Genomic DNA, 26093 nt, shown 5'->3' with positions numbered 1-26093 from the left:
TGTGCTGGGCAGACAGGCTGAGGCTCCAGGCTGGTCCCCTTGGCACCCTCCCAAAATCTGGGAAACTCAGTGATGGAGAAAAAAGTTCAGGGCCCTTGGTGGTCAGGACTCTACAAAGACGTGCAGGAGAGATGTGCCAAGTGGTGAGCCAGGACACAGGGGGGCGTTGGAGAGCTGACCAGCCAAGGGGCCCTTTGCTCCGGCTGGTCGGGTGTGGCCCGTGTCCACTGCCGGGGGTCTCTAGGTGACTGCTATACTGACAGAGATGCCAGCGGGGGATCAGCCAGAGGCAGCAGACTGCAGCAGGGACCACACCACCTAGCCCTTGACTGGGGGAGCGGTCATGACCAGGTGCTGTACCCATGGCAAACCTCTTGCTGTTCAAGTCCGAAGGTACCTGGAAGCGCACACAGGCTCTGGGTAAGCCGCTCCATGTAAGCTGCAAGGAGAGAGAGGCCCCGGCAGTGCTAAGAGGGGCTGTTCACATGTGGGCTCTGCAGACACTGGGTCACACCTGCTCCGTTTCCACCTATGGTACCCTTGGCTACAGTCCAGTTACTGGCCGTGAACACACAGCATCCAGCAGGAGGGCGGATGCAGCACTGGGCTCCTAGAGAAGCTTCACTGGCCTTACTGGGCTTCCGGATAGGAGGGCAGCACGCAGGCTGCAGAGTGGCGTTGGGGAGGGGCAGGGAAGTGGGAGCCGCTGTTGAGCGGATTGCCTAGGGGCAGGAGCCGGGCAGTCATCAAGTTTGTCCAGCTCTTTACTGGGGGCCAGTCAGCCCCTACCTTGAGCTCCAAGCCGTTCCCTCTAAAACCCTGGACTTCAGATGCAAATGGCTGTCTCATGTGGTCCCACCGAATGCTGATTCGGCAGTGCCTTACACCCAGATAACAGCCTGGGCGTTAGTCATCCCTGAGAGGCACCGGGACTAATGGGGTTCTGCAGTATTCCTGCCTCCCGCGGCCCTTATCCAGGGCTCCGCAGGTCCGGCCCAGCCTAGCGATGACTGGCACAGACGCTGCCCGTAGTCCATCACTCCCGTGCTCGCGACGACTCGGGGTCCTCACCAGAGGAAGGCAGAGACCCCGGTGCCCACCCTGAACATCACTGTTGTGTGAAGCGCCGGCGCGGGGTTCTCCTCCTGCGGCGACGGGCCAGCGGACGCGCCCCGCACCTAGTTGCCGCTGCGGGCAGCCGGGCGCCAGTCTCTCCTGGGCAAAGCGCAGCGCCCCATCCGTGCACCTGCAGCTCCCGGAGACCGTGCAGCCGCCGACTCCTCCGGCCGGGCTGCTCCGACGTGTCCCCGCCCCCTGCCGCAGCCTCACGCCCCGCACCTGCGCACGCGGTTTGCAGGGACCCCGGGGAACAGCCACGTGGAGGGTCCCCCGCGCGTGCGGAGGGGCCGCCACGCTCCTCCCAGCCCCGGGGCGTCCCCCGGCCTCGCTCCGCCGCCCCGCCCCGGGTCCGCAGGCGAGCGCGGGCTTTCCCCACGCCCAGCGGCCTGGCTTTTATTGGGGGAGGGGGAGGCGCGTCTGGCAGGATCGCGCCTCCCTCCCTGACATTTCGAGGATTTCCTCCTTTTTAAGGTTCCCAAAGACGCCGAGGGGGGAGGGCTCCCCCGAGTGCGGGCGGGGTGACTGAGGCCGCGAGGGGCGAGGCAGGTGCAGGTGGGCGGGGACGCGGGGGACCCCAGGTGGGGCGCAGGCGGTGCGCGCCCGGCTTGGCGGCGCCCGGGCCCGGCTGTCGCAGCGCGGCCAGCGGCCGGGGCCAGCGGCCGGGGTGCGGGCGGGCGCCAGTGCGCAGGCGCGGCGGGCGGGAAAGGACGCGCTCGGGGCGCGCGCGCTGGGCAGCCGGCGCCCCAACTCCGCCCGCCGCGCCCCGGCGCCTCGCCGCCCGCCCGCCCCGGCGCCCCGGGCCGGCGAGGGGCGCGCCCGCGGCGGCTGCCGCTGCATGGCGCTGAGATGGCGGGGGCGCCGCGCGGCGGAGGCGGCGGCGGTGCTGGAGGTGGCGGCGCGGGCGAGCCCGGGGGCGCCGAGCGGGCGGCCGGGCCGGCCGGCCGGCGCGGGCTGCGGGCGTGCGGCGAGGAGTTCGCGTGCCCCGAGCTGGAGGCGCTGTTCCGCGGCTACACGCTGCGGCTGGAGCAGGCGGCCACGCTGAAGGCGCTGGCCGTGCTCAGCCTGCTGGCCGGCGCGCTGGCGCTGGCCGAGCTGCTGGGCGCGCCGGGGCCCGCGCCCGGCCTGGCCAAGGGCTCGCACCCGGTACACTGCGTCCTCTTCCTGGCGCTGCTCGTGGTCACCAACGTGCGCTCCCTGCAGGTGCCCCAGCTGCAGCAGGTCGGCCAGCTGGCGCTGCTCTTCAGCCTCACCTTCGCCTTGCTCTGCTGCCCCTTTGCGCTGGGCGGCCCCGCGGGGGGCGCTGGCGGCGCGGCGGCGGGACCGGCGACCGCCGAGCAGGGGGTTTGGCAGCTCCTGCTGGTCACCTTCGTGTCCTATGCCTTGCTGCCCGTGCGCAGCCTGCTGGCCGTCGCCTTCGGGCTCGTGGTGGCCTCCTCGCACTTGCTGATCACGGCCACCCTGGTCCCCGCCAGGCGCCCACGGCTCTGGAGGACGGTAAGTGTCTCTGGGGCAATCACCCCTTCCCCTGGTGTCTGGTCCGGGACACATCTGCCCCGGGACACTGTCGGGGCCGGGAGTTGGGGTGCGCTCTTTCCTGCCGGGCGGGGGGACTCCGAGGCCCCGAATGAGGGGTGGGAGTGTTCAAGGTCATCCAGCGACTTGGGGACACCCTTGGTCCAGGCACTGTTCTGAGTTACAGTCCACGAGCGCCCGAGGGACGTGGAGTGGGGAGACAGGCGGGAAGGGGATCGGATCGGTCCAAGGTCAGGCGGCCGTTGAGTGGTAGAGAAGCTGCAGCCGCGTCCACCTCTAACTCTGCCGTATGCGCCCCCCAGGGAGGGCTGAGAATGGGCGAGGGGCGCGGGGGACCTCCGCCGCCAGAGCGCGCAGCTCCAGAGTGCACGCCGGGCTCGCCTGCCAGCCTTGCGGCTCCAGGGAGGATGTGCACGGTGAGACTTGGCCGTCCCCCCCACCCCAGCTCCTGGTGTGGACCCGCCTCTGGCCGAGAAAGAGCAGTTTGCCAAGGTCACGCGCGGGCTTGCCGCCTCCGCCCCCACTGCCTCCGCGGTCGTCCTGACCCCGGCTCTGCACACCCGAACTTGTCGCTGGGGATGCCCCCACCTGCCGCTGAGGGTTACTCCTGGGAATGGTGAAGGAGTGGAGCAGCTCTACCCCCGAGAGAGCCGCTCCTCGGTGGGGGTGGGGCGTGAGCAGCGTGGGGACGGTTCGGTTCTGCCTCTAGCTGCAGTGGGTAGGACGGCGTGGAGCAGAGAGGGTGAGACAGTGGTCCCGGGGCACTGCGGCTTGCCTGCAGCCTGGTGCGGGAGCAGTTACCTGTGCGGGCTTGGGATGTAAGGAGAGACAGTGAGACAGGGAGAGCAGGGAGAATGTGCTCAAAACCCTGGGCTGGAACCAGACGGAGGCGGGATGGGAGGAGGGGACCAAACAGGGGCGAAGGCGGAAGGGGCAGCAGGGAAATGGAGCCCTCGAGGGTGGGGCTGGGCTCTCCTGTGGACAGCAGGTGGGCCTGCCTCCTCCCCTCAGGCACACTTGTGGGTCTCCCCCATTGGTCTGTTTAGCCTGGCCCTCAGACTATCCTTCCCAGCCCAGGCTGTGTCCCCCCTTTGCGCATCGGGGAGCTATAGGTACAATAAATGGCTGCGTTATTGTCTTTTCCTTTTAAATTAAGAACCTTCTGCAGAGCCCCTAGGTGTTTGGGGTGGAAAATTAAAGCTTTAGAAAGGCAGCAGCATGGGCTGTAAGGTGGGCTCCACAGGGGTCCAGGGTCGCAGTGCATGGCCCTGCCCTGGGGTGGGTTCGCCTGTGTTCCCATTGCTTCCTGGGGGCGGGGGTGGGGAGCAAGCCCCTCGTGGGCACTGGGGTTCTGGAGGGACAAACAGGCAACATGCGGGTTTTTCTGCTGCCGGCTCCTTGGGCAATGCTGACCCCCATCCCTGGGCCCCAGTTATCCCCTTCTGGGAAGGGCCAGCAAACCCCACCTCCCTCTGTGTGGGAGGGGCACTTTGAACATTCTTACAGGTGCCTGCGTCTACCCTGCTGGTTGTGCTGACAACTGGATGTGGGGAAAAGGTTGGGGTGTGTGTGTCTCTGTCATCCCTGCCTGGGGGTCCTGTTTTCCAGCCAGAACATTTCGGGAGTTTGTGAAGACTGTTTCATGCATTCCACCTGATGTTCCCGATGTCCTCGAGGTGGGCTAGGCAGGCGACACGTGGCCCGGGGAGGGACAGGTGCTACCTTGCATCCCGGTAGGTCTTTAGGTCACACAGGGCTGTCACCTGCTGCCGGCGGGTGTTCTGGGCCTGTGGCAGCCTTGCAAGCTGCGGGGAGATGCCCGTGAGGAGGCTGACTGACCGCCTGGACGACTGCTGGGTGAGAGTGTCCTGCAGGGCTGGGTCCCCACAGACAGGAGAGGGCGTGGGCAGGCACCAGGGAGCAGCCCATTTGGGCAGATTCCAGAATCCCACCCTGGGGTTCCCCGCCCCGCTGGCGTCAGAGCCTGGGGGCCTGGGGGCGGCCTCTCCACTGCAGGTGCCTGGGCCCGGTCCCTGTGCTGACTGCTCAGCGGGTGCGTGTGTTCTCCTGCCAGGGCTCCTGCTTCTCCACAGGACAGCTCTGGGGATCCCCTGCAGCAACCCTGGGCTCCTGCTGCTGCCAGCGCCTGCTCTGTGCGCGTCAGGGGATCTGTTCCTTGTCCGCCCTGGAGGGTGCCAGCAGGGGGAATCTGGTAGCTGCGGCTCACTCAGTTCCTCCCCCAGTGGGTGTGCTGCAAGTGGAGTGGCCCTGGGGGGTGGCTTTGCTCTGCAAGGCGAGGGTGCCTGGTGTCTGTGCTGCTTACCGCTGCTCTCAGGCTGCAGGCCTTGCCTGTTGTTGGTGCTCTGTCACTCCGGCTGTTCTGGGAGCGCTTGCGCTGGTCCTTTGTGGATTGGCCAGGTGGGCTGCTGGGTGAGAGTGTGTGTGGTGGAGGGCTAGACCCAGCAGGGACTCCGGGGCGGGAGGGCTGACATCTTGAATGGGGTGTAGTCAGGCAGGTAAAAGCAGATGTGTGCACCACAAGGCCATCGTCCTGCTGTGTTCCTGGGGGACCATGGACCCTGGTGAAGGATTGCCTGGGGCTGGCTGGGGCACCCCACAAGTGTCGCCCTCCTGACCGCCAGGCTCCTGTGTCCGAGAGCCCTGTGTGGGCGCTGGCAGCTCGGCCTGGCAGGATGATCTACATTGTTTTGTGTCGTGGAGTGTGTGTGCGTTTCAGCCGCCTTTCTGTTGGTGAGCTGCGTCTCTGTAAGCTGTGGGCAGGACAGCAGAGGTGGCTATTGTGGCTGTGAGGCCCAAGACGCTGAGATTCCCCAGCTCCTCCCAACCGCTCCCACAGAGCCAGGCTGTAGTGCAGTGCGCAGAATCCAGTGTGGGGCTATGGATGACCTGGTTGCTCATGGCCCAGACGGCAGCCCAGGTGTACGCCGGGGATGCTCAGTGTTCAGCGCTTGGCCTGTGTCCCTGGCCAGGCACATGGCCTTCTCCTGCTTCCAGGCTGCCTTCCCTGTCTCCAGGCCTTGTGTTCCACCCCACGACACCCCCTGCTGCTGCCCGGCCGCCTCCTCCCCTTTGCTCTGCTGGCCCTGCTCCCCAGCATAACTTCCCAGCTGGCCCATATTCCTTGGCCCACCTGCCCCTGGCTTGTTCCTGGGCTTGCATGGAGCCTGTGCCGGCTGGCCGGGGAAGACGACAGATGGGAGCAGGCAGGGAGTTGCTTGCAGGTGGCCTCTGTGTCCTTGGCTGGATTCCGCAACCCCAGGTCTGCCTCCTGACTGTGTCCACCTCTGGCTTTAGGCCTCTGCATGCCCCTCTACCCCTAGCCTTGCTGCTCCTTCCAGGCCGTGTCCTGTGCAGCCCACAGTGGACATAGATGCCCTGTGCCCCTGCCCTGCTTCCTGGCCCTCTTCTTACCCACCTCTGTGCTCTTCCTGCCTCTAGTCCAGTGAGCTCGGAGTGGAATCAGGGCAGGGAGGTTGGCAGGGGGTCACCGCAGGCTGGGGCCTCCCACCTGCTCTGTCCCCCAGCCCAGAGGGGCTCTGGCAGGCACCGCAGAGGGACTGCTGCCCGGATGGTGCTGGGTTCCAAGCCTGCTACAGGAGAACACACATGTGCTTCCCTGCGATGCTCCCAGGAGGAGGCAGAGTTGTGTGCCAGGCTCCAGCTGGGGGCTGAGGTCTGCCCGTCTCCTGGGAAGTTAAGTCACTGGCTTGCAGCTTGTGCTGGGCAGGAATTCCTGACAGCTTTGGGGAGGGCCTGATCGCAGGAGGCAGAAGGGGCCTGGAGAGTGAAGAGGGAGTGGAAGTGACCCTGCTGGGTTGTCCGGCACCCTCAGAATGGTCAGGGAACTCACAAGAGGGTCCATGGTGGACCTGCAGGATGGTTCTGTCGTGTCTTGGGGGTCCAGGGGGTAGAGTCTGTGCTTTCCTGGCTGAGTAGACGCTGGACTGGGTGAAGCCAGGAGTCACTTGTCCACTTAGTTGGACACAAGGTTTGCTGAGCGGACTTCCCAGCACCCCAGGGCATGGTGCAGCTGTGTGCGTGGTGTCACCCTGTGTGGGGACAGGAGTGTCCTCCAAGAGCTGCTGCCTTACAGCAGTCTCTGAGCTGTGCCATGGGAGCTGTGTCCGTGTCACAGCTGCTCATAGCTGGTGGCCTGTGGATTGTCTGCGTCTATGGGTCTGAGCCCTGGATGCATGGACGTGGCCTGGGGTGGGGTGGTGGACTTGGCCAGCCTGCAGGTTTCCTGGGCCAGGAACAGGCAGAGCATGGCAGCCTTCCAGAGTGCCTGTGTTGTCATGGGCACTCGGGCTTTCTGTGTGTCTCTCTGTACTGTGGCCCCTTGCAATGGGGACTGAGGAGGCAGGACCTGGGTGTCATGCCCAGCCTGGCAGCAGGACCCTGCTTCTACTGCTACTGTGGTCTCCTGTGTGTCCTGGCTGAGTGAGGACAGTGGGGGCCTCCCCACCCTGCAGGGCACTGTCTTACTGCATTTGAGGCTGTCCTAGCTGCCCTGTGTATATTCACACATGTGCATGCACTCCTGGGTGCACATCCACAGGGACACATCCTTACACATGTGCTCATGTTCCCGCCCACACATGCATGCATTCTGCTTTGGTAATGTGCTGCTTTTGGGCACGGCCACGTCCCTGTCCCCAAGGGAGAGTCAGTGTGTCCTGCCTGTCCTGGCAGCACTGTGCAAAGACCCTGCAGAGGCTCAGCTGCTGCACCTCCAAGTCCATGACCCTGGATGCCCTCGGGCGGACCTGTGTCGGGGGGCTCAGGTCAAGGTAGGTTGATGTTAGTCCTGAGTCCGCCGATGTGTGGGGTCAGTGCTTTCCTTTCCTTGGGCACTAAGCTGCCCCACACTCAGGAGAGGTGTTTTGGTGCCATCTGTGGTAGACCTGGTGGCTGTGGGGACAATGCTGTATGCAAGAGAGGGTGTGGGGCCGCCCACTGCCATGACCCCTGCAGCCAGGCTGGAGCAGCTGGCCTCCCGTGCTCTGCTGTGTCCCTCCACAGTGGCTCCCACTGCTGTGTGGCTGTCTGCCCTGTTTCCCCTTCCTCCCTAGCTTCTGCCTTTGTTTGCTTTAGCCCTCGGGCCCTGGCATCCTCTGTGAGACATTGTTGGGGTAGGTTCCTTGTGACAGAGGGGCCCCATTTCAGTCCCTCCTCACATGCCATGTGTATATCAGCAGCAGAGAGAAGCCATGGCGGAGCTCACATCTAGCAGTTGGACTGTGGCTTCACGCTGGAAGCAGTACAGGTCTGCACTGTCTATGCCTTCATATTCATGGCGTATGGGATGTGCGTGGGGTTTGTTTGGCCTTTAGTTGGCTCAGGGTGGGAGGCTCAGGGTGCAGGTGAGGGGCTGTCTGCATCCGCACATGTGATTGGCAGAGTCTGGTGTGGATGTGGATGTGCACAGGTGTGTGTGTGTGTGTATGCAAAGGGGTGTGTGCACAGGTGTGTGTGTGCAGTGAGGTGTGCACAGGTGTGTGTGTGTGTGTGCAGTGGGGTGTGCACAGATGTGTGTGTGCAGTGGGGTGTGCACAGGTGTGTTTATGTGCAGTGGGGTGTGCACAGGTGTGTGTGTGTGCAGTGGGGTGTGCACAGGTGTGTGTATGCAGTGGTGTGTGCACAGGTGTGTGTTCAGTGGGGTGTACACAGGTATGTATGCAGTGGGGTGTGCACAGGTGTGTGTGGAGTGGTGTGTGTGCAGTGAGGTGTGCACAGGTGTGTGTTCAGTGGGGTGTGCACAGGTGTGTGTGCAGTGGGGTGTGCACAGGTGTGTGTGCAGTGGGGTGTGCACAGGTGTCTATGCAGTGGGTTGTGCTCAGGTGTGTGTGCAGTGGGGTGTGCACAGGTGTGTGTGTGTGCAGAGGGGTGTGTGCACAGATGTGTGTATGCAGTGGTATGTGCACAGATGTGTGTTCAGTGGGGTGTGCACAGGTGTGTGTGTGTGTGCAGTGGGGTGTGCACAGATGTGTGTGGAGTGGGGTGTGTGTACAGGTATGTGTGTGTGCAGTGGGGTGTGCACAGGTGTGTGTGTTTGTGTGTGGCATGCCTGTCCCCAGTGTCGATTCACATCCCGCCTTCCTCCTGGAGCAGGGACTGGGTGCAGAGAGGACACTAGCAGGGCGGTGGTGAGCATGACTTCTGTACATGACTTGGGGTATTGACAGAATAGCCACAGCCTGGAGAATGGGCCCAGCAGCCACACCTAGGGCAGCCAGCAGGTCCTGGGGAGACTGTGCCAGTGCTGTGTGGGTCTGCTCCTTCTCTGGCCTGAGGCTGGGGTGCCCAGGGCTCATGTGTGTCCTGTATTGTCCTTGTTAGCAGTTGCTGCCCTGGGAGGGGGAGGGCTGGGTGTCACCTGGACACTGTGACAGACACAGGGCAGCTTGGGCAGGTTGTAGGTTGAAGATTGTAGAGAGTCCAGCAGAGGAGCTTGTGTGTGAATACAGGTGACCAGGACTTGGCACAAGGTGGGGTCCAGAGTCAGAAGGACGGGACTGGCGACAGGCAAGCCTGAGGGCATAGTCTGCTTGGGGTGCGTGCTCGCATGTGTGTGCCAGTGTGTGCTGTACACACCCTGCATGCATGCTGGGTGTGCGGGGGTGAGGGGAGGCGAGCCCAGGCTCGGCCATCTGCAGTGTGCCAGGGTGTGGCATACTGGAGTTGTGGAGTCAACTGCTACAACAGCTCACTACAGACTAGGGAGGGGGGATCCGTAGGGGCCTGGACCCTTGGGGCAGGGATAAAGAGAGCTGGGGGGACAGAGAGAGGTCAGAGGGCTTGTGGGGTCTGGCCTGGGCAGGGTGCCTGTCTGAAGTTGAGGTGATGGGGAGGAAGAGGCCGGAGCTGTAATGGGTTGGGGGTGGGCGCAGGCTCTTTCTCCTGGGCCTCCATGGCATTGACCACAAGGATGTCTACCCAGTGACCTTGGGGGCGTGCTGTCCCACCCCACCTGGCAGTTGCTTGAGGTCTCTCCCCATGATTGCCAGGTTGAGGCGTGCTGTCTTCTTCTACCTTTCTCTCCTGGCTGTGCCCTGTGGGGCAGCAGTGGGGCCAGCCCCACAGGGAGGCAGGGTTGCCTGGGTACAGGCTTTTGATAACTGACATGGGGCATCTCCAGGTGTGCCACTGCTCTGTGATCTGTCACTCATTTTCTTATTTGGAGCTATGGGTGATTGGCCGACCCTTGCCAGAGTTCAGGTGTCATAGTGTTTGCATCACAGTGTCCATGTCACAGTGTGGTGGCCATGTCAGAAGTGTGCATTTTACTGTGCTGTTTTGGGTGGAGATTTAAAGGTCATCATGGTGATTTTTGGGTCCTGTTGACCCTTCTCTTTAGATGTGGCGCTGCCCTCTCTGAGACACACCTGCCTTCTCTCTTTTGAGGCCCGTGGTTGGGGTGGTGTTGAATGTCGGCTCCTGTGAGGGTCCAGCTTGTCTGGGGAGCACTGTGGTGGGCAAATGTTGCAGTGCGGCGAGGCTTTTGACCTTCCCTGGGGCCGTGCAGATGCCACTCCTGTGACTGTGGAATGTTCTAGATCCCCAGAGACTAGACTGTTCTAGATTCCCCAAGATTGTGGAGTGCTCTAGATTTCCAGTGACTGTGGAATGTTCTAGATAATTTAGCTGTGGAATGTTCTGGATTTCCTGTGACTGGACCATAGGTTTCCTTTCCAGCTTCTTTATGAATTTACCTTGAGGTGTAACAGTGTCCTCTAAAAACGGCACAAGAAGCCTGGAGAGTTTGAGTTGGATGCAGTTTATGAGGCTGAAAGCTGTTAGATGCGAGCACAGAGCTGCAAAGGGTGACTGCAGGGCAAACATGTTACCAGATTTGTTACAATGGTACACTTGGCTTTGTTCAGTGTTTCATTGCAAAGTCACCTTCCAATGGGTTGGGCTGAAGTTCTGTTTTCCTGTAACAGGGAACAAGCAACACAGACACTTAAGTTCTCCTTATGTTTGCACACCAAACAAGGGGCAGTGAGTTGTACAGCAAGCTAGTCTTTTCTGCCCAAGCTGCTTTGTGTCTGGGTGCTGGGTTACTCCTGTGTTGAGGTGTGAAGGACACAGCTGTGTTTGGGCATTGGAGTTACCCTGTAGTTGGGGTGTGAGAGACACAGTTGTGCCTGGGTACTGGGGTTGCCCCTCTTGTTGGGTGTGAGGCATGTGGTTGTGCCTGGGTACTTGTGAGGGGCACATGACTGGGTGCCTGGCACCGTGGTTGTCTGTTTACGGCAGGCCCCTGCTCCCTGGGTGAGGAGGAAGTGCCCAGCGTTCGTCAGGAATGGATGTCCCTGTCCCTCTGTAGCCCATGGCTGCGAATGGCCCTTGCAGCTGGCAGCCCTGCTGGGCGGGCAGCAAAGGCTCCGGCCAGTGTTTGCTCAGCAGCCTCGCTAGCTCTGTGCTGTGGGAGCTGCAGGGGCAGACTGGAGGAGTTAGGTGGGTTAGTGCTTGGGGCTGTGGCTGGGACAGAGCTTGCCCTGGGTGCTGGTTCCCCCAGTGTGATGGGGCAGGCCCTCAGCTGCTGCATGTCCTATGCAATGGTTCCTTGTTTGCCTTGTAAGGGGAGTTGGGTTTGGGGAAGCTGTCACCCTTCGTGCTCCTGGGCCCCTCTTGCAGATGGTGTCTGTGGCTGCGGCCTGCCTGTCACATGGGAGCTGTTGGGACCCTGTGGAGCTCAGCCTTGACAGGGTAACCCGCGGACACAGCCTCCAGATGCCTTGCTCCCACTGCCTGCTGTACATCTTCCTGCCCGGCATTTGGCCACCGGTTCATCTGCCCAATTAGTTTCTCAATTGCCCCTAATGGCCTTTGTGGGCCCAGTGCCCCTCAACCCCATTCTCTCGGCCAATGAGTCAGCTTGGGCTGGTGCCACACTCTGAGTTGGGCAGCCAAGGCCAAGGTCAGGGTGTGGGCAGCCCCACGCCATAAGTGGCGTTGCTCCTTGTTGCAGCTGCTGTGCCCACCCTGGGTCCTTGAACACAGCCGCTCTGGTTGGGCCCTGCCCTGGTGACATTGGTCACCTCCCTCCAGGCCCTGTTTTTGAGTGCAGCTGTGCTTGGAAGTACTGGGCATGAAGTGTTCAGTGTGTGGCCTTGGGGGATCCCGTTTGGCTCTGAGCCTGGCTGACTGGGATGGGTACAGCGGGCGTGCTGCCTGGCTCCTGGGGCTTTAGCCTGAGTGGCCATGGCAGCTCCCTGGCGGGGTACAGGGCGGAGAGTGTCTCTGTGGATGGCCTGTGGCTCTTAGGCATGCAGAGGAGCCTCACATGGCATGTTGTCTGCCCACAGCTCGGCGCCAACGCCCTGCTCTTCGTGGGCGTGAACATGTATGGTGTGTTTGTGCGCATCCTGACCGAGCGCTCACAGCGCAAGGCCTTCCTGCAAGCGCGGAGCTGCATTGAGGACCGGCTGCGGCTGGAGGATGAGAACGAGAAGCAGGTCAGTGGCCCCTGGTCCAGAGGTCCCTTGCCCGGTGGCCCCTGCACAGCGGCCCTCTGCCCTGGTGGCCCTTCTGCCTAGTGGCCCCTCTGCCTGGCGGCCTCCGCCCCAGTGGCTCCTCTGCGTCTCTGCTTGGCTGGCAGGTCCTCTGTCCTGCCAGCCTCTCTGCCCCAGGGACCCATCTGCTCTGGTGGCCCCTCTGTGCTAGGGGCTCCTCTGCCTGGCTGCCCTCCTGCCCTGGCGGCCCCTCTGTCTGGTGGTCCCTCTGCCTGGCTGCCCTCTTGCCTGGCTGCCCTCCTGCCCTGGCAGCCCCTCTGTCTGGTGGTCCCTCTGCCCAGCAGACCCCTACCCAGTAGCTCTGTCCCTCTCAGGCTGCAAGGTTGTTGGGTTTCTGGGACAGTCTTGGGGTGGGGTGGCAATGGCTGTGGATTGGAGGGAGCCTCTGCTCTCTCCTTCGGAGCCTCAGTTTACCCTGGGGTGGTGGGCCATGTTTCCCAGTGTTCTGCGTTGGCACTAGGGGCTGTGAATGAGACGAGATGGCTTCAGAGCTAGCTCTGGAAACCTTGGGAAGCTGCCTTGCAGGATGGACACGGCATCTCTGACCCACCGTGTGTGTGCGCGCCTTTCACCTGATTTCTAGCTGGGTTCTTTGTAACAGCTCAGCTTTGAGAATTCTCTACCTGTCTTCAGTTCCAGCCCTCCCCTGGGCTGTGTGTCTCCCTGTGGGAGCCCTTTCCTCTCAGTAACAAGGGCTCTCTGAGAACACACGTTTCATTTTGGTGAGTTCTCCTTGACTAGCGTTTCTGTTACAGATTGTGTGTTCAATCTAAGACAGCCTGCTCCCTTGAAGATTTTCTCATGTGTTTTCTGGAAAGTTTGATTGCTTTGTATTTTACAATTAAACCCGTGAAATGCTGTTGCTTAACTTTTGCATAACGTGTGAAGTTTGGGTTAAAGTTTGTGTCTTTCACACAGAGGTCTGCTTGCTCCAGCATTCCTTGGAAAGTCTGCCCTTCCTCCATGGGATTGCTTGTGAATTTTTGTTAGAAATTGGTTGGGTTTATCTGTGTGGGTCTCTTCTTAGATTCTGGGTTCCAGATCCTGTGCTGTTGTCCGGTTGGTGTGTCCTCCAACCAATAGCAGGGTATTGATGGTATTGCCAGTAGTAAGCACTGAAGTCCGGTAGGTTGATCCCTCCCAGCCTGCTGTTCTTTTTCAAGGTCATGTGAGGGATTATTATTTCTTTGTAATGGAAGTTTTGGGATAATCTTGACGGTACCTTGCAGAGAGTTTGACAGCACTTGTGTTTAACCTGAATGTCAATTTGGAGAGAACTGACCTCTTGACCTGGTTGAGTCTTCTAGTCCATGGATGTGGTATGTCTCTCCACTGACTTGGAGCGCCTCTGGTCTCTCTAACCAGTGTCTTACCAGTGTAAGCGTGCAAGTGCTCTACCTGTGTGAGTTACAGAAGGCCTGAGTATTTCATTTTTTGAGAGAGTCTGAGTGGTATTTACATGTGTTTATTGCTAGTCTCTCAAAATGCAGTCGACTTTGTTGACCTTGTGCCCTGTGACCTGAATGACTCAGTTCTGTGTTCTGGGACATCCTGGTATTGTTTTGTCTTTGCGGCCTCCTTTCTGTTTCCTGAGTGACCCTCCTATCATTTTCATCTTTTCCTTCTCTGTCTGCCTGCCCCTTCTCTTCCCCTTATCTTAGCGTGTGGCGCTGACTAGACCTTCCGGTGTGATGGTGAGTCCGAGCGATGAGAACTGACACCTTGCCTTGTTCCTGGCAGGAGTGGTTAGCATCCAGGCCTTCAGGGTCGAGCACGCCCCAGGCTTTCCTGTTGTTGCTTGTCCAGGAAGTTCACTGTGTCCTCGTCTCTGGCATTCTTAATCATGGCCGGGTTCTGGTGTCATCCTTGCCCTTTGCTGTACCCATTGTTATGCAGGTTTTATTCTTTATCCTGTTTATAAAGTGTTTGGTTTAAAAAAATTGAAGTGCCTTTTTAAAAAATTAAAAGCCAGAGTCAGTCTCCCCTTGACAGTCTTGTTCACACACACACGTACACACACGTATATGTATACACACACACACACACACATACTCACAGAACCCCTCCAGCTGCTGGTCCCTGACAGGGCCTGGGCCCGAGCCGGCAGCTCCATCTGGATTTGCCATGTAGGCGGCACAGACTCAGGTGCATGAGCCGTCACCCCTGGACAGCATGTACAGGTTTTTTTATATATATCACCGAATTGCTGACATCTTGTTAAGGATTTTCACATATGTATTCATGGTCTTAAGAAGACTTATTTATTTGAAATATGGCAGGGGTCGGGGTGAGCCCCTCCATTCTGTGGTTCACAGCTCAAATGGCTGCAGTGGCCAAGGCTGGACCAGGCTGAAGGCAAGAGCCTCCAGGTCCAGCTTGGTCTTCCGTGTGGGTGGCAGGGGCCCAGCTCCTTGCTTCATCTTCAGTGTCTTCTGGGCACAGTGGCAGGGAGCTGGATTGGAAGCAGAGTAGCTGGCGTTTGAACCAGTGCTGGGCCGTGCGGGCCGGTGTCGCAGGCTGCGGCTGGGCCAGCTGTCCATGGCGCCCACCCTTGCTCTGTTTCAGAGCATTTTGGACTTAGCCTGGTTGTCTGCTGCCTCCTTTTCTGAGGGTGTGTGTGCTGGCGGCATCCAGGCCTTCAGGATGCCTCGCCAAGCCTGGCCACATGTGCGGGCTGCACACGGCCCTGAGGAAGGCTGCTGCTCGCCCCGCTGTGCAAGTGTTCTGTGTCTCTCCCCTTGGCTCTGCCTCTCAGGGCTCAGCGTCGGCGTTGAGAGCAGAGTGTGTTTCAGGCATTCACTTCTTCCCAAGGCGCTGGGCTGACCAAGAAGGGTGGGGGGGACCTGCTGGGTGGGTGATGTGAGTCCCCCTCTCCTATGCCCAGGAGCGGCTCCTTATGAGCCTTCTGCCCCGCAACGTTGCCATGGAGATGAAAGAGGACTTCCTGAAGCCCCCGGAGAGGATCTTCCACAAGATCTATATCCAGAGGCATGACAATGTGAGGTAGGACTGGGGTGGGCATGGCTGGGAGGCAGTGGGCGTGGCTGGGAGGCAGGTGGATGTGACTGGGAGGCAGGTGGATGTGACTGGGGTGGCCCAGGTGGGCGTGGCTGGGAGTCAGGTGGGCGTGGCTGGGAGGTCCAGCCGCAGGATGCTGCAGAACTCATCCTTGTGCATTCTTCTCGCATCAGCCAGGGAGGGGAAGAAGATGGTTCCCATGTTACAGGGGGAGGAAGCCAAGTACTAGGAGTCGATATGTCTGCAATAGGCAGGCTGGGATGTGCTGGTCAGTCATGAATGTGGTCTAGCCTAGTGCTGCTTGCTGGAATTGATGGAATTGGGTTGGAGATGGGGTCAACAGGACTCGTGGGACCCCAGAGCCCCCTTTAAGGTGTCCTCTGCTGGCCCTGCTGGGTTGAGTGGGGGTCTGTGTGCCCTCAACCCCTGAAAACACAAGAGGAGAAAAATGCCGGTTCTGCCCTTGGTCCAGCAGCACTGGGGACTCACAGTGAGAAGTTAGGCCTCGGGCCCAGCCTGAGCTGTCCCTGTGTACCTAGGAGACACCTGCTGCATGCCTCGCTCTTGTGGGAGAGCTGTGCTGGCCACATTCTGCTCAGGAGGATGTGGCAGTGCACGGAATTGAGGCCCAGCTGTGCCACAGGAAAGACTGCAGTCAGAGGAGCAAAACCAAGAGAATCTGGGAGGCGTGATGGACTTTAAGGGCATCGTGGGGAAGCCCCAGGGGGCCACGGTTGTCAGGGAGTTACAGAGCGAATAGGAGGACCATGGGTTAATCTTAACTTCAGTTTATTTGAAAGACAGAGTTAGGAGGAGGAGGAATAAGAGAGAAGAAAAGTGGGATGAGGCGAGGGGAAAATGGAGAGAGAGAGAGAGACTGACTTTCCATCTGCTGCTTCGTTCCCCAGTTGGTTGCAGTGGCTGAGGCTGGGCCAGGCTGACACCAGGAGCTTGGAGCCTCCTTTGGGTCTCCCAAGCACTTGGGCCATGCTGGGCTGCTTTCTGGGGGCATTAGCTGGGAGCTGGATTGGATGCAGAACAGCCAGCACTCGAACCAGTGCCCATGTGGGGTTCTGACATCGAAGCTAGAGGTTTAACCGGCTACACCACAGTGTGTCCCACCCAAGTTTATTGTTATTATTATTTCAAAAATATTTATTTATTTGTATTGCAAAGTCAAATTTACAGAGAGAAGGAGAGATAGAGAGGAAGATCTGTCTGCTTGCTCACTCCCCAAGTGGCTGTAATGGCTGGAGCTGAGCCAGTCTAAAGCCAAACGCCAGGAGCCTCTTGCAGGTCTCTCATGCAGGTGCAGGGTCCCAAGGCTTTGGGCCATCCTTGACTGCTTTCCCAGGCCACAAGCAGGGAGCTGGATGGGAAGTGGGACAGCTGGGATAGGAACTAGCACCCATATGCGATCCTTGTGTGTGTAAGGCGAGGACTTTAAACACTAGGCTACCACATTGGGCCTCCAAGTTTATTATTAAAAGCTCTAGGTGGCTGTTGTGGTGCAGTGGGCTAAGGAACCACGTGGGGTGCCCGCATACCCCCTGGGTGAGCCTGCATTGAGTACTGGTAGCTCTGTTTCTGTCCCAGCTGCAGTCAGTGGTGTCTAGGGCAGCAGCAGATGGGGGGCCCCTGACCCACATCAGTACCTGAGCAGTCTGGGTGTCCCCCAGGAGGCTCCCACACCTGGTTTCTCAGTGAGCTTCCTCAGAGCGTGGCGTGGACAGCCCTAGCTGACACGTCGGTTAGAAGCAGTCAGCAGCTCCCAACTGCTTCGGTCTGTGATGCCAGTTGAAGGAAGCAACAAGGCCACGGGAAACTTTGAGGAACCCCCGTGGCGTGGGCCACCTGCAGGGTGCTCTGAGGAACCCCCGTGGCGTGGGCCACCTGTAGGGTGGTCTGAGGAACCCCCGTGGCATGGGCCGCCTACAGGGTGCGTTGAGGAACCCTCATGGCATGGGCCACCTGCAGGGTGCTTTGAGGAGCCCCGTGGCGTGGTCATTGCTGCAGGGTGCTTTGAGGAGGTCTGGAGTAATTCTGGGAGTTTCTGAGGACCACATCTGTGCAGAAGTAGTTCTGAGAAGTCCCAGAAGCAGCACCAACGGAGTGACAGCAGGGGCTGTGGTGGAACCCTTGCCAGGGCTGCCATGTCCGTGCGTGTTCTCACGAGGACATGGAGACTGGCTTCCACAGGCCAGGAGACAGCAGGGGAGGCGTGTGCACGGCTTCCTAGACAAAAAATCAGCTATTTTTAAGTTACGCTGAGAAAAACTGCCTGCGGAATGCAAGGATTTGCAGCCTCAACAAGCAGAATAGCAATAGGCAGTAGAAATTATTTTTAAAACCCAATCAAGCAGAAATTCAGATTTGAGTAGTAAGTGAAGCGTTCACTGCTGGGCATGCTCAGAAGACGGCGCCGTGGGCTTCTCAGTGGACCTCAGGTGGGCTCCCATGAGGCACCGAGTCGGACCGACACGAGTGAGCGACCAGATTCTCATGGGAGCCCAGAGATCATGGGAGCATGCCTCCTGGGGCTGTGGTAGCAATAATGGCCTTGCTGCCTCCTCGCTCCCTCAGCACGCAGCTCTGCTGCCCAGCCCTGGCTGACGCCTGCGTCCCTGAACTTCCAGTTCCCCATGGTCCCCGAGCCATCTTTGATGTACACCTTGCGACTCCTCCCTTGAGTACAGAATTGTAAGATTTGTTTTTTCATTTGAAAGGCAGAGTTAGAGAATCTTCCATTTGCTGGTTCACACCCAGAATACCCTCAATGGCTAAAGCTAAGCTGATCTGAAGCCAGGAGCCTACCGCTCTGTCTGGGTCTCCCACTGGAGCTCAGCGAAGCGAGGACCTGGGCCGAACTCCGTTGTTTTCCCAGTGTGTAAACAGATAACTGGATCAGAAGTGGAGCAGCTGGGACTCAAACCAGTGCCCATCTGGAATGCTGGCGCTTCAGGTGGGAGCTTAGCGTATTATGCCACAGTGCCAGCACGTGTTGGAATCTTTTGTTCACTGCTAAGCACCCAGAACAGTACCTGCCCATGGAGTCCTCAGTGCTGGTCCTTGCCAAATGAGCCCGTGAAATAACAAACAACTCCGTGATGGATGGCTGCGCAGCGCACGCATGGTTCTGGATGAGCCTCACCAACGGTCCAGCAGGAAAGGCTGGCGGGTCCCCTGGGGTCCTGGGCCCCGCTGCGGTGTCCCCCGCCACTGCTGACCTGAGGGCCCCTTCCTTTCGGCATTTCTGGCTTCTCTCTGGAGGGAGGGAGATCAGCTGGGTTTAGGGGAGAGTCCCAAAGTTAGGAAAGCCAAGGAACATCTTGAACAAGGGTTGATGAACGATCAGGACCTATAGGGCAGGGTGGGGGATTTTGTTTCTCAGGTCTCTGTAAGAAGGAGGGGCGTCTTCTCCCCAGGATGGTCCTCTCTGCACGAGACTGGCTCCTGGCTGACCCAGCCTGCTCAGCGGGAGCTTGGGCGCTGAGGCTGAGCGTCTGCGTTGCAGCCTGGCATGCAGTTCAGGGATGCGAACCTCTCCCCGAGGTCCTCGTGGTCATCCTCGTCCAGCTGGCGGAAGGGGCCAGGCGGGTGTGCGGTAGCCCACATACCTCGTGGAAGCTGCTGGCCACGACCCCGTTGCATGCTCTGCCTTGACAGGCGGGGTCTCCCTGTGAGGTGTCAGGTGTCCCAGTGCGCTCAGTGGCTCCCCTCTCTGCAGCTTCTTGGTGTCTCAGGCTTCCCACCTGTGAAACGGGCACGAGGAGGGAGTGGGTGCTTGGTGGTGACGGGCTTGAGGGGTGGAGAGGAGGTGCCCGTCACTGCTCTCTCTTGCAGCATCCTGTTTGCAGACATCGTGGGCTTCACGGGGCTGGCATCCCAGTGCACGGCCCAGGAGCTGGTCAAGCTGCTCAACGAGCTCTTTGGCAAGTTTGACGAGTTAGCCACGGTAAGCGTCGTGGTGTGGCACAGGGGTTTGGGTAGAATTGCTCCTGTGGGCCAGGAGGGTTCCTGGCTGTAGCATGGGAGCCAGGCCGGGCGAGGCAGCTCTGCCAGCCAGTGAGAGGCCATGGGCTGCAGCCGCCCCCTTCATGACCGTTCTCCTTAGACTGGGCCTGCTGGTGCTGCCTCCTGGGGTGACACTGCCCACTGAGGCCACCTGCCAACACTGCCCATGCTGGCCCAGAAGGGGCTGCCTGTGCCCAAGGCAGGCTGCCCGGGGATTGGAAGTTCTTGCTGGGACAGCTTCTGGCAGGGCCTGCTAAAGGTCAGCCCAGGGCCGTGCTAGTGTCGGGGAGCATGCATGTTCGGATGCCCAGTGGAGCAGTGATGCTGACTGGCTGCCAGGGAGCCTGGTCTGGGGTCTCAAGAAATTCAGCCATTGGCCACGGGCCCCTGAGGGCTGCTGCTGGCCGCCCTGGTGTTTGCAAAGCAGGGTTGGAAACAGAGGGCTGGGCCACGAACCGTGGATGGAGAGCAGAGCTGGGCTGTGAGCTGTGGACAGAGGGCACTCGCTGAGCTGCTCGCCTCTGCCCGCAGCGGTGCAGGGGGTACATCCTGCTGCTCACTGGCCAGGGCTTAAGGACCAAATCTGACATAGTTCAGGACAGTGTGGGTTTCATCCTGTGCGCAGCTGCTGGAGTCCCGTGTCAGGTGTGACAGGTGTCGTGTGAGGGCCGTGCGGGTCCCGTGTCAGGTGTGACAGGTGTCGTGTGAGGGCCGTGCGGGTCCCGTGTCAGGTGTGACAGGTGTCGTGTGAGGGCCGTGCGGGTCCCGTGTCAGGTGTGACAGGTGTCGTGTGAGGGCCGTGCGGGTCCTTCTTTGCTCAGAGACGTGCTGAAGACTGCTGGGCTCGGCAGTGTCTGTTCTTCCTCAGTTACCTGTTTGTGTTTCTTCCCAGCACTGGCAGAGTGCTGTGTTCATAAACATTTTTATTTATCTGAGAGTCAGAAAGACAGAGAAAACTTCCACCTACTGGTTCACTCCCCAGATGGTCATGATGGCCAGGGCTGTGGCAGGCCAGAGCAGGAGTTTCTTCTAGGTGTCCCACACAGGTGAAGAGTCCCAGGGAGTTGAGCCATCTTCCGCTGCTTTCCCAAGGCACTGGCAGGAACTGCTCGGCAGGTGTAACGGCTGGGTGTGAACTGGCGCCCACATGGGCTGAGAGCATTACAGGTGGTGGCTTGCCTAGTGCTGTGTATTCTCAAGCATGTGTTTTAAAAGGCAACACATGAGCTTCAGATGCAGTTGTTTTGGGGTCCCAAGCACCATGGGTCCCCTTGTGGTACAGTTTGCAGTCATTGGGTCTTTCCCCAAATTGCTGAAACAGCTGGGGTTGGGCAAGGCCCAAGCCAGTGGCGAGGAAGTTGGTCGTGGTTTCCCAGGTGGGTGGCAGGCACCTGCTGCCTTTCAGGGTGTGTTAACAGTAAGCTGGAGCTGGGGCTGGGAGCTGGAGTTAGGGTTTGAACCCAGTTACTCCAGTGTGGGCCGCAAGCATCTCAACCAGCATTCCTTAAGATGGAGCCCCAAACCCGCCCCAGCCTTGGTGGGGTGGTGGTCCTGATGTGTAAGTTACTGCAGTTCCCCAAGGAAGTGTGAGAAGGTCTTTGTGTAGCAGCCTCCCAGCTAGGCTGTGTGCACCTGCTGTTGTGCCCCAGAACAGCGGCTGTCACAGATGGTCCTGTCTGCAGCCTCTCCGAGGCCCATCATGGTCCCTGCTTGTGACGGGGCAGGCCTTCCGCCTGGGGTCTGTTGGTGCTGTTGTTTTACTTTTCTTCTGAATGTCAGCAGTGCTCCTGTTTTTGTGGGCTCTCCCCGCGTGCTGTAAGCCTCACCCGTCAGGACTTGGTAAGGCCTGGGGTCCTTTTGCCTTTTAAATCTCTTCCTTGAGCTACCGTGGGTGTGTGGTGGCTTCAGCCCAGCAGAGGGCACTCTCCTTTGACCACCGGACACCTGGGTTGTGGTCCTGATCCACCTGCCTTGCACTGTGGCTGCTTCCCACGTATTGCTCAGATCTGGTGAATTTTGGTTTGCAAACGGTGGTTTTTTTTTTTTCTTCTGTCATTTCTGCATTGAGTAGCTCCTGCTTTCTGTTTTTTAAAAAACAGCGTTTATTCAATTCACTACCTCTTTGTTCATCCTCAAGGATAACAAACGTCCGGTTGCTGTTTCTCAGTCTTGGCAGTCGTGGGCTGGAGCGCATTGTGGGCTCCCTGGTGCTGGCTGGGCTGTGCCCTCGGCTGTCCCTGCTGTGTTCTGGGCCAGCTCCCAGACATCAGTCCATTCCCTGCAGATGCAGGGCCACGTGAGCTTTTCCGTGGCAGCCAGGTGCTCAGGCCTCAGCCTCACCCTCCTTGTCTTCCCAGAGACCCTCCCTTCTTTCTAGAAACATTGTTTCCAAGCCCACCTTCTGGGCTCTGGCCCTGGGACTTCTTAGTCCGGCGGTTTCATTGCTGCAGGTGTCATTCGTCTCATCCTTTCAGGTTCAAAGTGGCATTTGACAATGTCACTAGCTGATGCAAGACTGTGGCATGCAGTGCAGTGTGTGGTGTGTTCAGGAGGGGCAGAAGGCACACCCTGTCCCCTGCAGGGTGCCTGGCTCTGAGCCCTGTGACGGGCGGGACCCACCACATCCAGGCACATGCTGTGTGCTCCCAGGGACACAGGCTGGGCATCTCTGGGGGTGGGCAGGGGGCCATGGGCTGCATTCTGCACGCTGCTGGACACAGGAGAGCATGGGCATCCAGCACCCGGATGTGCCGCATGGTGGGGAGATCAGGGCCGTGGATACCTGTGGGCAGGGGTGGCCTCAGCCCACATGCTTCATGGGCGACGGTCTGGGAGGGGGCCAGGCAAGCTTGGGTTGGGGCATGTCTCCATGGGGCTCCCTTGTATCTGGACCTTGAGTCAGAGGCTTGGCTCAGTAGAGAGGGCAGGAGGGGTGGAACCCCAGGTGGGCAGGGGTCGTGACAGTGATACGTGGACATGAGCCTAGTCCACACAGGGCTGCACCCTGTCTTAGCATGAGCAGAAAGTGGCCGTTTTGGGCTTGGAACACAGTCACTTGGGGCCTAGGCTGGGTTAATTCAGGCTTCTCTTGCACCTGCAAGGGCTGCCAAGACTCGGAATTGGGGTATGTGGGGTGGGGTGCCCACGTTGCCCTCTGGCCTTTTTGGTCCTAGCGGGACATGGGCACCTCAGGGCTCTGGACTGCGCAGCTCTTGTTGCTGCTGACATCTGCCCTCTTGTGGCCGTAGCTTCCTCAGCATTCCTGGGGCCGCTGCTGGAGCCAGGCAGGTCCCGGACACGGACTGTCTTAGCTCCTCCTTGTCACTGCCTGCCTAGTTCCTGGAAAAGGAGCATGAGGATCCGGGTTCTCCTGTAATCCCCTGCCTGCCTCGTCCTGGGTGCCAAGGACTGAAAGGTCCTCAGAGCCCCCAAGCCCTCCCTGCCTGGGGTGCAGATGCACCCCTGGACACTCAGCAGAGGCAGCTGTGAGGCCAGGGCTGGCCCTTGGGCTGGGTGGACATGGGACCTTGTCTCACCCTGCACTGTTTCTGAGCCTGTGACTGGCTCATGTGAACCCCGACAAGACTTGCTGGGGGCCTGTGGGAGGAACCCATTCCAGCCAGCGTCCTACGGGTTAAGTGACCACATGGTCGAGGGGAGCTTGGTGGTCACCAGCCGCTAGCCCTTAGAGGGGCTTGTGCAGCCCAGGACAGGGGCTCTGGGGGCCAGGCTCAGCGTCCCCAGACCTGTTCACATCCTCGCTATCCATGTGTCTGTGGGAGCATATGCAGAGGGAGACATGGGGTGGGAGGAGCATGCACAGAGCCACCTGTCCCCTTTCAGGCCTGGGGCAGCTGTATCCTTAGTGCACGGCTGCGGCCCGGCTGGGAGTGAGCCCGGTGACTCTTGACCCCTGCTTTGCCTCCTGAAGGAGAATCATTGTCGCCGCATCAAGATCCTTGGGGACTGCTACTACTGCGTCTCGGGCCTCACGCAACCCAAGACCGACCATGCCCACTGCTGCGTGGAGATGGGGCTGGACATGATCGACACCATCACGTGAGTGCCCGCCGTGAGCTCCCCTGTGGAGCGGTGCTTAGTCCCAGGAGGGAGCTGGTGTGGGCACCTCTTTCAGGGACCGCCTGCTACCCTGAATACCCTGGGCCTATTCCCCTGCCCGCTCTCGCCCACTGGCCCTGGGGTGGGGGGTCCAGGGTGAGGTGGGCAGCTTCCTGTTCCCAAGCCCTCATCCTGACTTCTGGGCAGGTGAAGGTGAAAACCATGCCCTAGAGAGAAGCTGCTAGCAGGAGCCGGGGGCCGGGGGGAAGGAGGCCGGGAACGTGGGCACGGGGCTGGGGGCACCAAGGGGGGACACCGGGAGGGTGGGCACGGGGCTGGGGAAGCCAAGGGGGGAGGCTGGGAGCGTGGGCACGGGGCTGGGGGCACCAAGGGGGGACGCCGGGAGGGTGGGCACGGGGCTGGGGAAGCCAAGGGGGGAGGCCGGGAGCGTGGGCACGGGGCTGGGGGCACCAAGGGGGGAGGCTGAGAGCATGGGGCTTGGGGGCTGCTCTGGAGCGGGAGCTGGAGGGGCTGGGGGTGCAGTGCTGGGGCAGAAGCTGTGGCATGTCTTCCAAGGGCCCTCGGCTCACTGATTGGGCCAGGAGCCTTTTGCATTCTCTCTGTGGCCGAGGGCCAGCCCCCGCTCCGGGCCCCCACAGCCTGCCCGGCAGGCACCCACCCCAGCCCGTGCCCTCCTTTCCCCATCGTGTTGCAGGTCTGTGGCTGAGGCCACCGAGGTGGACCTGAACATGCGTGTGGGGCTGCATACCGGCCGTGTCCTCTGCGGCGTCCTGGGCCTGCGCAAGTGGCAGTATGACGTGTGGTCCAACGATGTGACCCTGGCCAATGTCATGGAAGCCGCCGGGCTGCCGGGGTGAGGCGGGGAGGAGCCCGGCTGCCCTCCCAGGGCTCTGATCGGGCCTGGGCCTTGCTCATGTCCCCACCCGTTTCTCTGCCCATGCCTCTCCCAGGAAGGTTCACATTACCAAGGCCACGCTGGCATGCCTGAACGGGGACTACGAGGTGGAGCCAGGCCACGGGCACGAGAGGAACAGCTTCCTGAAGGCTCATAACATTGAGACCTTCTTCATCGTGCCGTCCCATCGCAGGAAGGTGGGCCTCGGACCCCCCTCCCCGTCCCCTTGGGGCCTGGATGTCACTGTGTCCACCCACCCCCTCCAGCCCCTGTCCTATGCCTGTCACTCACTCATTGCGTCCTGGTTTCCTGCAGGTGTTGGGGGAATCCTCACCCAAAGCCCATGGTCATGTGGTCACCCTGTGCGCATGCTCCCCTCCCTGTGACCTCCCCCTGAGGCCTAGAGGGGACTGGTGGGGGGCTCTGTGAGCTGTGGGCCTCCGTGCATGCGGGCAGCCAAGACTGTCCTATGTGCTCAGAGACAGAGTGGTCTGAGGAAGATCTGGGGGTGACACCAGTGTCCAGGGTGAGGGGTGTGGGTATAGAGCTGAGCTGGGTGCCACCCTGGGTGACGGTGGGTGTGCAGGATCAGGTGAGGGGCAGGGTCATGCCCTGTGTGGTGTTTTTCTAGTTTGTGGTGTGGTTGGGGGTAGAGTGTGGCATCACTGGCTACTCCCCCCTGTCCTCTGCAGGGCACTGCAGGGCACTACAGGGAATCTGCTGGGCACACGGCTCTTGACACCAGGGTTCCCAGGGGCGAGGGGTCTTACCTGGCTCAGTATTCGTTGTGTGTGCTAAGGGCTCTTGGGTGTTCACTTGCCCTGAGTCAGGGGTCCCAGGTGGCTCTCCCAATGGAGCAGGGAAGGTTTCGGGGAAGGGGCTCAGGCAGGACGCATCCTTGTCTGCCCCAGGCAGGTCCTGAGCTCAGAGCTCTGCTCAGGAGCCCATGGCTCTGAAGCCTTCGGTCTGGGAAGAGCTCGGCTTGGCATGCAAGGATGGACCCTGTGTGTGTAGACACTGTTCATGGACAGACCCTGTATGTGTGTCTATGAACCCACTGTGTGCGTGGGCAGACCCTGTGTGCATGGATGGACCCTGTGTATGTTGGATAGACCCCTCTGTGTGTGTGGATGAACCCACTGTGTGCGTGGTTGGATCCTGTGTGCCTGGACGGACCCTCTGTGTGTGTGGATAGACCTTCTGTGTGCGTGGATGAACCCTCTCTGTGTGTGGATGAACCCCCTGTGTGTATGGACAGACCCTGTGTGTGTGGACGGATCCTGTGTGTGTATGACCCTGTGTGCGTGGACGGACCCTGTGTATCGATGGATCCTATGTGTGTGGACAGGCTGTGTGCGTGGACGGACCCTGTGTGTGTGGACAGACCCTGTGTGTGTGTGTATGACCCTGTGTGCGTGGACGGACCCTGTGTGCGTGGACAGACCCTGTGTGTGTGGACGGATCCTGTGTGTGTATGACCCTGTGTGCGTGGACGGACCCTGTGTGTGTGTATGACCCTGTGTGTGTGGACAGACCCTGTGTGTGTGTATGACCCTGTGTGTGTGGACAGACCCTGTGTGTGTGTATGACCCTGTGTGCGTGGACAGAGCCTGTGTGTGTGTATGACCCTGTGTGCGTAGACAGACCCTGTGTATCGATGGATCCTATGTGTGTGGACAGGCTGTGTGCGTGGACGGACCCTGTGTGTGTGGACAGACCCTGTGTGTGTGTGTATGACCCTGTGTGCGTGGACGGACCCTGTGTGCGTGGACAGACCCTGTGTGTGTGGACAGGTCTTTTTGGGTGGACAGTGTGCAGTGTGTATGGGATGTACCGCTCTGTCCAGCAGCGACTCTGACCCAAGCACCATGCTCCTGTGCTCCTCTGGCCGGGGG

General features: G+C 60.1%; 1 protein-coding gene across 1 annotated transcript in view; it reads left to right on the top strand.

Annotated features, from left to right (window-relative positions):
• The first annotated feature begins 1953 nt into the window (after positions 1–1953).
• ADCY1 (adenylate cyclase 1) overlaps positions 1954–26093 on the top strand; it is a 39113-nt gene continuing 14973 nt past the window's right edge. Inside the window, exons 1-7 of the mRNA XM_040964891.1 lie at positions 1954–2613; positions 11985–12134; positions 15076–15194; positions 19053–19164; positions 23155–23282; positions 23998–24156; positions 24254–24395. Of these exons, the coding sequence (XP_040820825.1) occupies positions 1966–2613; positions 11985–12134; positions 15076–15194; positions 19053–19164; positions 23155–23282; positions 23998–24156; positions 24254–24395 (1458 nt within the window). The 5' untranslated portion in view covers positions 1954–1965. The remainder of the gene's footprint in view (positions 2614–11984; positions 12135–15075; positions 15195–19052; positions 19165–23154; positions 23283–23997; positions 24157–24253; positions 24396–26093) is intronic.

This window comes from Ochotona curzoniae, unplaced genomic scaffold (genome assembly GCF_017591425.1).
Source record: "Ochotona curzoniae isolate NIBS_2020 unplaced genomic scaffold, NIBS_Ocur_1.0 scaffold_3835, whole genome shotgun sequence".
NCBI classification, from domain to species: Eukaryota; Metazoa; Chordata; class Mammalia; order Lagomorpha; family Ochotonidae; genus Ochotona; species Ochotona curzoniae.
This window is presented reverse-complemented; position numbering and strand designations above follow the sequence as displayed.